This window comes from Podarcis muralis, chromosome 4 (genome assembly GCF_964188315.1).
Source record: "Podarcis muralis chromosome 4, rPodMur119.hap1.1, whole genome shotgun sequence".
Lineage (NCBI taxonomy): Eukaryota > Metazoa > Chordata > Lepidosauria > Squamata > Lacertidae > Podarcis > Podarcis muralis.
Window position 1 is genome coordinate 69882367 of NC_135658.1, and position 12960 is coordinate 69895326.

Below are 12960 nucleotides of genomic sequence, written 5' to 3' on the forward strand. Positions count from 1 at the left end.
AAGCTAGTATAGAAAGGAATAGTGTAATTCATCTAACTCATGTTCTTATTTATTTATAGACATTAACAGAGTAGTGCTGTTTCCACAGGGAAACAGCAACCGTGTCACTATGGTAACATACAAATCCACACTTAAGAGATGGGACCCTCTGTTTTACTTTTCTAGCAGCAATTAGCAATTTTATTCAAACATTTGGATCACATTTTCCAAAATGTCCTTTTTAATTACCTAATCATACAAACTTTGGATCATATGGAGTTACACAGCCATTCATTTGTTTAATTTTTTAATAAAATTAAATTCCAAAAATACTCTATAAACAGGCACAACCAGATTTTTATATAGCTTTCTAAACTTTCTCTCGAGCTTGGGAAGCTCATTAAACTAATTAGGTACTCAATTTAGATGCTGATGTAGTTCTGCTTCTTCTGATAAGAAAGAAAAAACAAGCCTTACATTAATTTATGAATTTAAAAGTATGACATGTTACAGTAAAAAAATAATGTAAGAAGTGAAAAGGGAATTTATAGTAGTGGATGAACGTGTGTGGTTTACTGTGATTTTTGTATGCTTCTTAAATATCAAATAGCCATGCTGTATACAGTTCTGGTTGGGTCGCTACAAAAAGGATAAGTTGGGAAATGTTCAGAAAAGGGTGGTCAAAATTATCAAGGTGCTGAAGCACCTCCCCTATGAAGATTGCCCTGTTTGGAACTTTTTAGTTCGAGAAAAAGAGAGGAAGAGTTGACAAAATAGAAGTTAATAAAATTATGCCCGACATGGAGAAGGTGGATAGAGAAAAATGTTTGTCCCTCTTTCATAACAGTAGAGCTCGTGGGCATCCAAGGAAGTGGAATGTTGGAAGACTCAAGACAGGTGGAAGAAAGTACTTCTTTATGTAAGGTAAAGGTAAAGGGACCCCTGACCATTAGGTCCAGTTGTTACTGACTCTGGGGTTGTGGCGCTCATCTTGCTTTCGAACTGCTAGGTTGGCAGGAGCAGGGACCGAGCAACAGGAGCTCACCCCATCGCGGGGATTCGAACCGCTGACCTTCTGATCGGCAAGTCCTAGGCTCAGTGGTTTAACCCACAGCGCCACCTGCATCTCATTCCTATGGGAAGCAGTGATTGCCATCAACCTAGATTGTCTTAAAGAAGTTTTAGAAAAATAGATGGAGGAGAGGGCTATCAAAGGCTACTAGCCATGATGACTATTTCCTGCTTCCCTGGTTGGAGGCAGTAATGCTTTTGAGTACCAATTGCTGGATATCACAGGAGGGGAGAGTGCCCTTTTGCTTGAATCCTGCTTGCAGGTTTCCCAAGCTGCATCTGGTTGGCCATTGTGAGAACAGGATGCTGGACTTGATGGGCTATTGGCTGGCCACAATCCTCTCAAGTCAAGAGTTTTTGTTACTGATGATGTTTTTTGCAATGTGAGTCTGTTTCATTATATGCGAATTCATGCTATTATCTTGATCAGCCTTTCCCAACCGTGAGTCTCCAGATCCTGTTGGACTATAACTCCTACCATGCCTAGCCAGTAGAGGCAGAAGTCAGGAATAATGGGAGTTGTAGTCCAACAACATTTATGGGCCTGAAGTTAGGAAAAGGCTGTTCAAGACTGCAGTTCTTTGGACAGCCAATCTCATTAGGCAAGGCATTCTCCCCAAATAACGCAGAATTTGCATCACTATTTCCTTCCTGTAGAATGAGATTTGGATGGATAAGTGAGATACAAACAAATAAAGCTAAACTTCTACCCCCACTCATATGGTTGTAAGCCCCATTGAATTTAATAGGATTTATTTCTGAGTGGAGGTCATTAGGAATACACTGTAAGAGAGCATGTGCTTATTCTGAGAGAAAGTAAATCTAATGGGTGTCTTTTTAGGATTTTATGCATGTTAATAGAAGCTACACCATAAGATTACTAGAAGCTGGGTTAAAATAAACAACACTGTATAAAATTTATCACTTGAATATCAGTGATAAATGTGTTACTTAAATGCACATACTTAATATATGTTCTTCAAGTTTTACAACTATTACTTATATGTCTGTGACATCCCAAAAGCAATAACATTCACAGTCTTATACTAAATGTATATTCACTTTCATGAAAAAAACATAGAGCATTCGAGTACGGTTATAATCCTCGAAAAATTCCACCAACGGTGTCTCCAAAAATTTTTACATGTCACTTGGGAAGGCAGGCGAACTTCCAGTATACTGGAAGAAGCAAAGATAACCAGTGTCAAAGCAATGATTCTTCAACATCAACTTTGTTGGACTGGTCATGTTATTTGGATGCCTGGTTATCGTCTTCCAAAGCAACTACTCCATTCCGAACTTAAAAATGGAAAGCGTAATGCTCGTGGCCAACAAAAGAGTTTTAAAGACTCTCTCAAGGCAAATCTAAAAAAATGTAGTATAAACACTGACAATTGGGAAACACTGGCCTGCAAGCACTCCAACTGAAGAATAGCCTTTACCAAAGGTGTCATGGAGTTTGAAGACGCTCAAATTCAGGACAAAAGGGAGAAATGTGCTAAGAGGAAAGCACGTTTGGCAAACCCTGACCATGATCAACTCCCGCCCAGAAACCCATGTCCCCACTGTGGAAGGATATATGGATCCAAAATTGGCCTCCACAGTCACCTATGGACACACCATTAAGACTGTGTTCATGGAAGACAATCTTACTCGGCTACAAGTGATCACCAAAGAAGAAGAAGAAGGTTATAATCGTACATTTCCTCCCAGCTCTTGTAAAACACAATAGTAAGAACAGTAAATGGCTCATACCTTTATATATTCCATTGTAACCACCCTGGACTTCTCCGTTGTCTGATATTTCTTCCACATGTGCCCCATGATCAGATGTGAAGTACACAAGAGTCTGCTCACGTAGGTGCCATTGATCTAATGCATGGAGAATCTGCCCTTTAAAAATATAAGGAAAAGGAGGGGGGATGATAAAAACTTATCAAATCCCTCTGTCAGTGGAAGAACATAACCATCATCGCTAGTAGCCATGGAAAACCTGAAAATTAATGAATTTGTCTAATCCACTTTTAAAGCCATTCAAGTTGATAGCATCAATACATCTTAGAATCATGGAATCAGAGTTGGAAGGGAGCCTAATGATAATCTAGTCCAACCCCCTAAAATGCAGGAATATGCAGCTGTCCCTTATGGGGATTGAACCTACAGCCTTGGTGCTATCAGTACCACGCTGTAACCAACTGAGCGAATCCCATAGTTTAACCATGCACTACCTTCTTTTGTCAGTCCTGAGTCTTTCAACATTCAGCGTCATTGGATGACCCTGGATTCTAGTATCCCGAAAGAGGTAATAAAATCTCAGGAAATTTGGAGATGGGCGGATTCAGTATCTGGTGTCTGGTTTGGGGGCCTCAGCATTTGCTCAAACATCCCAGTCCCAAACACCAGCCCAAACACCATCTCAGGATAAAGCTCCATATTTTAGATTTCAATGTTTAAGATGACAGAATGTAGATGAATGCTTTTGTAATAAGCTGATTAGAAATAAAATAGCCAAGAAGATATCCCATGAAGTAAATAAGTGCTAGATATCTAAGAAGACATTTGAACCTTGCTATAAAGCCTGCATTCTAGGCACTACAACATGTAGCCAGAAAATAAAGATATTATGTTATATATCTGATGGAGAGAGCAGCCTTTTTATGCACCTGCTCTTTCCAGCCAATGGTTACTTCTAATACATGGGGGGAGGGAATCAAATCTATTTAATTTTTAGTCTTTCCTGTAATCTATGTTTAGGCTACAACCCCATTACTTGGGAATAATCCCCATGGAACACAATGAGACTTACTTTTAAATAGATATACAGTCGTACCTTGGAAGTCGAACGGAATCCACTCCGGAAGTTCGACTTCCAAAACGTTTGAATACCAAAATGTGGTTTCTGATTGGCTGCAGGAAGCTCCTGCAGCCAATCAGAAGGTGCAGAAGCCCCATCGGATGTTCAGCTTCCTAAAGAACGTTCAAAAACCTGAACAGTCACTTCCAGGTTTCGATTGTTCGGGAGCCAAAACGTTCAAGAACTTGGCTGTTCGACTTCCAAAGTACGGCTGTATATAGTATTTCATTGTGTGTGTATCTTTTTGCATGCCCAAACAAGATCCTTCCCTTTTTTTTTCTGCATTCACCGCCACATTCACAATTCTATTAATGGTTTCAGCTTAAACGTAGTGCATCTTCAGACTTCTCAGGGTTCATCATGACATTTCCATTTGCACTCTATTTCAAGCCAGTTCCCATCCAACTTCAGAGCCCAGCGTTCTTCCTCACAGAAGAGTGCAGACCTAATAGCTATTCACTTTTTATTCTGCCAGGCAGTTCCTTGTCACATAGACTTGTTACATTCCTCTCTCTTCACCCATTTCCTTGTTTTGTGGAACTATGCATCTCTGGTGAAGAACGGTAACACTTATCTTACCATAGATTTCATTTTTTTAAAAAACAAACAAACAAACAAAAACCAAGTACTCCATAGATGAGCAATAAGCGACACTTTCCACATCAGCTTTTTCATATATATCTATTTTAACGCGAAAAGAGAAACACTCTGTAGCTGGTTGATATGGTTCCACAAGAGCTAGATGGATCACTTCTCTAGAATTGATCAGGCAGATTTGATATTTGCTCCCATTAGTGTTCAGTCAAATTCAGGCTTGTATGCATTAGACCTGTCATTTATATGTATGGAATTTACCTATTTATGTAGGTTTTTATTCTGCTCTGGTTTCTTATAATTGGTTTTAATGTTTATACTATTGTGTAAGTCACTTTGGGTTACTTTGTGGAAAAGGTGGTGAATAAATACGATAAATAACAAATAATAATCCAGGTGCTGAGGAAAAGGTGTAGGATTGAATTCCTTCCCTGAACGGAGATCATTACATCTCCTTAGCAGTGATGCTGTTGCCAACACAGTGGTACCTTGGGTTAAGTACTTAATTTGTTCTGGAGGTCCGTACTTAACCTGAAACTGTTCTTAACCTGAAGCACCACTTTAGCTAATGGATCCTCCTCCTGCTGCTGCGCCGCCAGAGCACAATTTCTGTTCTCATCCTGAAGCAAAGTTCTTAACCTGAAGCAATATTTCTGGGTCAGCGGAGTCTGTAACCTGAAGTGTATGTAACCTGAAGCGTATGTAACCTGAAGCGTATGTAACCTGAGGTACCACTGTATTGGCTTGGCCATAACATACTAGTAGGGATAGGAGAAACTGTCAATTTTGGTTTCTCTTTGTTCTCATTCTTCGAATCTTAAATTCAGTTCTCTGCATTTGCATAGCTTATTCTTTTCTAAGTCCTTATGAACATTCATCAGCATTTTAGCACAATTTTGTGCTAAAATGCTGGTGAATATTCATGAGGACTATTGTTTCAGAAAGTGTGAATTAGGCAGATTTACCCTGAGGTACAAACTGACACAAATTTCTGCCCCATCTCTACATTCTAGATATGTTACAGATGCGGAAAGAATATATTGGTGAAGTATGACCTGTTCCGGACCTCAGTATTTCATGAAAAACAATAAAAGGGGAATTTATTGGCTTCTATATTTGTTTTACCAATGGCCCCAGTAACACAAGAAAGAAGCAAGTGAACTGGTTATGATGCAGTAGAGTGAAGAATAAAAAAAAACCTGATAAAATGACAAGTTATTTTTAGAAGCAATCATTTCTCATCTGTATTTGACATGTGACGACATTCAAAACTGCACATTTTGTTGCTCCTCAGAAATAGGTGTCATGAAAATAAGATAGAACTTACCTCTCTGTTTCCTTTGTGAACATTGGGATGGATGAACGAAGGACAAATAAGGCAATGTCTGCGTCTTGTAAGTGAAAATAAATCTAATGGGTGTTTTTATGATGATACTATATACAACGAGCTCAGAAGTATTGAGAGGTGACAGGTGGAATGAGCAACATTATAGAAATGTAATACATGAGTGATAATGAGCCTCTGTGATAAATGCATTACACACACACACACACACACACACACACACACACACACTAAATAAGAATGCCCTTTAAGTGCTTTTACAACTCTTACTTACGTGGCTGTGATCCACTATCAGTAACAATATTCATAGTCCTATTGTAAATGTTTTATGTTCACTTAAAAGCAAGCCCATAGGGAACTTCGTCTTGCGAAGCGCCTCCGCGACGGAAAACCCTTTCGTCTTGCGGGGCACAACTGTATAGGAAAAGCTGTGGCCAGTGGTAGCTGGTGTTTGTTTGAAACTAGTAAGGTAGAAGGCAGATAGCCCAACAAAACACACACAAAAAACCAGTTTCAGCAAGGAAAAATAGCAGAAATGGGTTCAACACAGAAGCTAGAACCAAAAAGCTCATGCAACAGAGCTTTTCATAACTTCCATATTGCTATACTCAAACCTCTTCCCCCTCAGTGTCTTCCCCTGTTCACTCTGCTCAAACCTCTGTCATTGTTTTAAATTGCCACTTATTTCTGCTCAATTTCCCCAATCCCTCCTTTAGTCGAACATCTACTGATGTTTAAAGCTGCCACTTTCTTTTCAATTTCCTCCACCCGTTTTAATTAAACTTCTGCCATTGTTTTAAACCAGCACTTTCCCCCTCTATGGCTCTCCCTCCTCACTCCCATACCATTACCACTAGTGTTGTGCAGTCTGCCTTCCCTTTTGCTCCCTTATCCCATCCTGACTTCATGCAAATTCAGGATTGTGATGCAGTATAACAAATTGTCCATTGGGAGCTGTTCAATGACAGCTTTGCATTTTTCCATATTATGGTGGTAGTGGTGGTGGGGACCATCAAGGATATATTCATGAATATATATGATACTAACATAAAATGCTCACCCCTGTCTTTTTTTTGTTTTCATCTTGTTTTTCTTTCCTTGTTTTTATTAATTAACACTTTTTTAGTTACAAATGCTATGTTCTAAAGTATAAAACTTAAAATGAATATAGATAAGACCAAATGGAAATTTGAAGGAATAAGTGTTAGATGTGGCAGTTGTGTTATTCCATCCTTGAATAGCACTTATTCTTCAGCAAAAATTCTGAAAACAAAAAAGTTGCAAATCTCTCTCCCCCTCCTCACACACACACCCTATGTGAGCAAGGCACACATCATGAAGGACACAATTCACTGAGTAAACAAGTTGTGACGTTGAGATTTTCCTTTGAGTAGTTAGCCCATGATTTAAATATCTCAAACTGGAGCACATTCTACTAAATTATGGTTCTATTAATTAGTAGATACATTAGTGGAGTGGGTTGATTATTTAAAAGTTTGACGTCAGTAATAGCAGTAAGCGTTAAAGTCCACTTACATCCCTTCTCAAAGTGCTGAAGGAGAAAATATCATTCCTGCAGTCTCTTTAAATCCTACTTCACATTTGCTTAAATTATGACGAGGTGGCAGACCTGCAGGTGCTGTTTCATGAAAAGTCTCTTTGTGCCTGAATTTCATTAGTTTTTAGAGTGAAGAACTGTGACACAATAGAACCTAAAGAGGCCTCTGGGATGGCTTGGAGAATGTTTCACTTTTACATTATTATCCAAGGAAGAAATGTAATACACTCAAAAATACACCTAGAAAAATAGATACATTCAAAGATTGGACTGGAGGAAGAAGACACCACAGAGTCCAACATTCTGCTGCAAGCCCAGATCATCTAACCACTGACCCTTCTCACAACAATATATATCCAAAGATGTTGGCACAAAAGTAGAGTGGGTGCAATTCAGAAAGGTGCCCATAGGCCAAGTTACTCTATGGCCTCATTCTGAGTTAATAATAAACAATGATCTAACCTTAATGGATTGTGAGTGAGCTTCAGATTCTTGCACTCACACCTACTCTCTCCACCTCTGGTGCAGCTCTAAGTGGGAGGTCAGAATGCTTTGCTGCAGTTCACATTAGCTTAGGGTTTGTACATAGTGCTAAACTATGACTAGTTTAAACTAGATTCTGTTGATACAAGCTAGCTTCATATAAACCATGGTTTGAAGTTGGCTTCCTTCAACCACAGGTAAGAGTAACCACAGTTTGTCCAGATTCTGATATAATGCTACGAAAGCCCTGCTCTGTTATTGTAATAGTTTTAAAACAATTGAACAATAACTACATTAGTCTTCTTAACACAGTGCTTAAGTGCAAAGTGCACAGTTTTCTTTGTGGGCAAAATGATTAATGCATTTACGATTCCTTCCAGTAGCACCTTAGAGACCAACTAAGTTTCTTATTGGTATGAGCTTTGGTTTCTAAGGTGCTACTGGAAGGAATTTTTTTATTTTGTTTCGACTACGGCAGACCAACACGGCTACCTACCTGTAACTAAAACTATGGAAGGCACCACATTGAGCCGCATGAAATGGAAGTCCATGGTATTTGAAGAAGTGTGCATGCACACAAAAGCTCATACCAATAACAAACTTAATTGGTCTCTAAGGTGCTACTGGAAGGTATTTTTTTACTTTGTTTTGATTATGGCAGACCAACACGGCTACCTACCTGCATTTAGGATTCATTGTGTGTCGAATCAATGAACAATAGATTTGAAAGGGCTCCTGATGATCATCTGGTCCAACCCCCGTAGTGCAGGAAAATGCAGCTTCCCCATATGGGGATCGAACCTGCAACCTTGACATTATCAGCACCATGTTCTGACCATCTGGGCTATTTTGTTGCCCCATTTAAATCCTTACTATCATTATGCACTTAGTTTGTGGAACTGCCTAGAGATTGGGGCGCTCCTGGGAAATAACCACCCACAGACCTAAGACTATGACACAGTGACAGGATGAGGAAATGGGAGGAAAGGCTGCCTTTCTAAATGGCACCTCTATTTGCATGCTAAGAATAAGAAAGGCAAAATTCCTTAAGCCCAGCACTGATACAGAAGAACTACTGACGCTTAAATACTTCATTTTCATGCAAGAACTTTCTAGCTAAAAATGTTTTGAGGCATCAGCTGCTGTAAACAAAAACTTAACATATTCAGATGTATGCACTTGAAGTAGAGGAAAGATGAATATGTGCCAAAGATGAGGAACCTCTGGCCCCCAAGATGTTGTAGGACTGAAACTTCTAGCATCCCTGACCACTGGAGCTGTTGCGGAGTCCTGGGGTCCAACAACATCTGGAAGGCATGCTCCTCATCCCTGATATATACAGATGAGTTCATGCACAGGCATATGGAAGGGGGAAAGATATACCAAGCAAAGTTAAAATACCAGGGCTTGGAATTATGGCCGGTACAGTTTTTCAATGCACCATAGCACTGGAAGTTGATGAGCAGCACATACTAAAATTATTTCTTCTTCAATGCTATTCAATACACATAAGCTCTAGTACTGATTTTTTCCCCCCTCAGTGGAAAGCTTTGCGGTTTCATCTACTCTGAAGTATCTCTTGAAGAATCAAGAGGAATTACAGGGGGGAAGATGGACAGTGCTTTTGAAAGGAAAGTACAGTGAAGAAATGCCCTTGAGTATGGCAATCTCCTTACGAGATTGGAAGACGGCAGGATAATTGCAACATAGAGGCAGCTCACTGAGACCTTTCTCAAGGGAGACACTGTCATGGCTCCAATAGCAGAACCAGTATCATGGATCTCCTTTTCTGCAACTGGACCAATGGCTTCAAGTGACAAGAAAGGAGATTCCGACTAAACATCAGGAGGAACTTTCTGACAGTAAGAGCTGTCAGACAGTGGAACAGACTTCTATGAGAGGTGGTGGACTCTCCTTCCTTAGAGGTTTTTAAGCAGAGGATGGATGGCCATCTGTCATGTATGATCTACTTGACCTTCCTGCATTGCAGGGAGATGGAATCGATGACCCTTGGGGTCCCTTCCAACTCCACAGTTCTGTGATTCAGCACAATTTCATGCAAACTGGCAGTGTTTTAGCAGGCCAAAGTTTACACCACTCTTCCCTTCACTGTCCTCTTGAGAAGGCACATAAAGGCTCCCCTACACATAAGTCAAAATTAGTTGTTCTTAAGATTTGCCCCCAAAGACATGACCTTCCCAGCTTAGGTTGTTCATTTCTTCCATGATTAGAACCTGTCAAGGAACAGAAACTACAACTACAACACAAACCTCTGGAGGATACAACCCTTTCTTCAGTGGTTGTTTTTCAGGTTTCTTAATCATAAATGTCAGCATCTTTGCATGCAAATCGCTGATAAACAGAAGAAATCAGTTTAGCAAAGCTTCCTCTGCCTCCAGCCTGTATAGTTCTGTATAAGAATCAATGGAGAAAGTGCTGGCTGTTCCTGTGTTTCCATGAGTGTGTCATGGCTCCTTGTGTATTAGAGCAGGGATGGGGAACCTGTTTGCCTCCAGGTGGACTACAACTCTATCATACCTGGTTATGGTGAGAAAGGTGAATTCAAGAAGATGTTACATTAATTTCTCGTTAAGTCACGACAATACTGAGCCTACTGACATAATGAAGGCATCCTGTGCACGTCACAGTTATTTACCGTATTTAGGAGGTCATCTATTACGATCCTTATTTATCTCAAAGCAAGCAGTATGCACTGAGCAGTCCTCCATAGGTCTACGGTAATATGTGGTCTTATATGGGGCCTAATACACAGTGGGACCCAAACTGACTATCAATATGCAACAGAAAACACCCACAGGGGATGTTTATCGATGAGGATACCCACAGTATTACAAGGTAATACAGAGATGGGGAAGCAGGTTGAATATTTATTGTTGCAATTGCTGTGTAATACATATTTGTTTTGTGTATATCTAGAAATAAGATTCTGCTTTGCATATGCAAACAACTTATGCAATATTTATACGATTTATGGAATCTTGCTGCTAGTTTACATCCCACCTCCCTATTTCTCCTTATCACTCTCATTACCATCAATGTGTAACTCTGGTGAAGAAACTGTGGCCAGCTTTTGTGTTTCCCTCCCTTAATTTGCCCTTCTGTTCACAAAGGTGCCGGCACTGTTGCATCTCTGCCTTGCACTACACTGCCCTATTAGCTTTGTATATCTTAATGCTGTTAGACACTTGAAGCTTGTTCTGTACTTGCCATCTGTATACAATGCAAGCTGTGAATGAATCTCTTTGCAGACATTGTTAAGAAGAAGAAGAAAATGGAGCCTAATTATGAATTCCCCTCTGGGGTGTCTCACATTGCTGAAGGTAAACTTTGCTCTCTGTCTTTCTGGTTGACATTTGGATTTAGGAAGAAGCAAGAAGCAGCAATAGATTTAGCTGCATTCAGTTTCTTATGTGCCAAAGCACTCCAACATATGTGCTAAAGGATTTGGTTGCAGTAGTGATGGTGACACTCCAGCAGATATTGGCCAAGCTTCTCTACCATCACAGAGGGCAGCCAATATGATCTAGGGAAGAAGGAGTAGGAAAGAAATGGACTTCATAAAGAAGACAGCAGAAGTCTAGGTAGGCAGAAGCATGCCTTCCACATATTTTCCAGATAGAAATAGGGAGATGCTCGTTGTACTACATTTATCCGCATACCAAGAGTCGCTTTGCATACTCCAAGTGCTCCAGATTGCTTCCAGGAGATCTTTCAGGACAACACTACTCACCTTAAGGGAGCATGGCAGCTACTGCTATGTGGATGTTGGGTAAGTATGTGTGTTGGCGGGTCACAACATCAGGATTGTGTGGAAAAATAACAGAGAGATGCTGCCATTGCTGAAGTAGAAGTGAACCAACAACAACAACAACAATAATTTATTATTTATAGCCTGCCCATCTGGCTGGGCTTCCCTAGGCACTCTGGGCAGATCCAACAAAATATTAAAATACAGCAATGCATCAAACATGAACAACTTCCCTAAACAGGGCTGCCTTCAGATGTCTTCTAAAAGTCTGGTAGTTATTTTTCTCTTTGACATCTGGTGGGAGGACATTCCACAGGGTGGGTGCCACTACCAAGAAGGCCCTCTGACTGGTTCCCTGTAACTTGGCTTCTCACAGCGAGGGAACCGCCAGAAGGCCCTCGGTGCTGGACCTCAGTGTCTGGGTAGAATGATGGGGGTGGAGACGCTCCTTCAGATATACAGGACTGAGGCCATTTAGGGGTTTAAAGGTCAGCACCAATACTTTGAATTGTGCTTGGAAACATTCTGGGAGCCAATGTAGGTCTTTCAAGACCGGTGTTATGTGGTCTCGGCGGCCGCTCCCAGTCACCAGTCTAGCTGCTGCATTCTGGATTAGTTGTAGTTTCTGGGTTACCTTCAAAGGTAGCCCCACATAGAGCGCATTGCAGTAGTCCAGGCGATAGATAACCAGAGCATGCACCACTCTGGCGAGGCAGTCCATGGGCAGATAGGTCTCAGCCTGCATACCAGATGGAGCTGGTAAACAGCTGCCCTGGACACAGAATTGACCTGCACCTCCATGGACAGCTGTGAGTCCAAAGTGACTCCCAGGCTGCGCACCTGGTCCTTCAGGGGCACAGTTACCCCATTCAGGACCAGGGAGTCCTCCACACCTGCCCGCCTCCTGTCCCCCCAAAACAGTACTTCTGTCTTGTCAGGATTCAACCTCAATCTGTTAGCCACCATCCATCCTCCAACTGCCTCCAGACACTCACACAAGACCTTCACTGATTTGAAAGAGAGGTAGAGCTGGGTATCATCCGCATATTGATGGACACTCAGCCCAAAGCCCCTGATGATCTCTCCCAGCGGCTGCATGTAGATGTTGAAAAGCATGGGGGAGAGGACAGAACCCTGAGGCACCCCACAAGTGAGAGCCCAGGGGTCTGAACACTCATCCCCCACCACCACTTTCTGAACACGGCCCAGGAGGAAGGAGCGGAAGCACTGTATCCCAGCTCCCAGCCTCTCTAGACAGTCCAGAAGGATGTTATGGTCGATGGTATCAAATGCTGCTGAGAGATCCA

General features: G+C 41.1%; 1 protein-coding gene across 8 annotated transcripts in view; it reads right to left on the bottom strand.

Annotated features, from left to right (window-relative positions):
- STS (steroid sulfatase) overlaps positions 1–12960 on the bottom strand; it is a 102321-nt gene that overhangs the window by 42764 nt on the left and 46597 nt on the right. For all 8 annotated transcript variants that reach the window (XM_077927535.1, XM_077927528.1, XM_077927529.1 and 5 more), the window contains one exon: positions 2806–2943. In XM_077927535.1, the coding sequence (XP_077783661.1) occupies positions 2806–2943 (138 nt within the window). The remainder of the gene's footprint in view (positions 1–2805; positions 2944–12960) is intronic.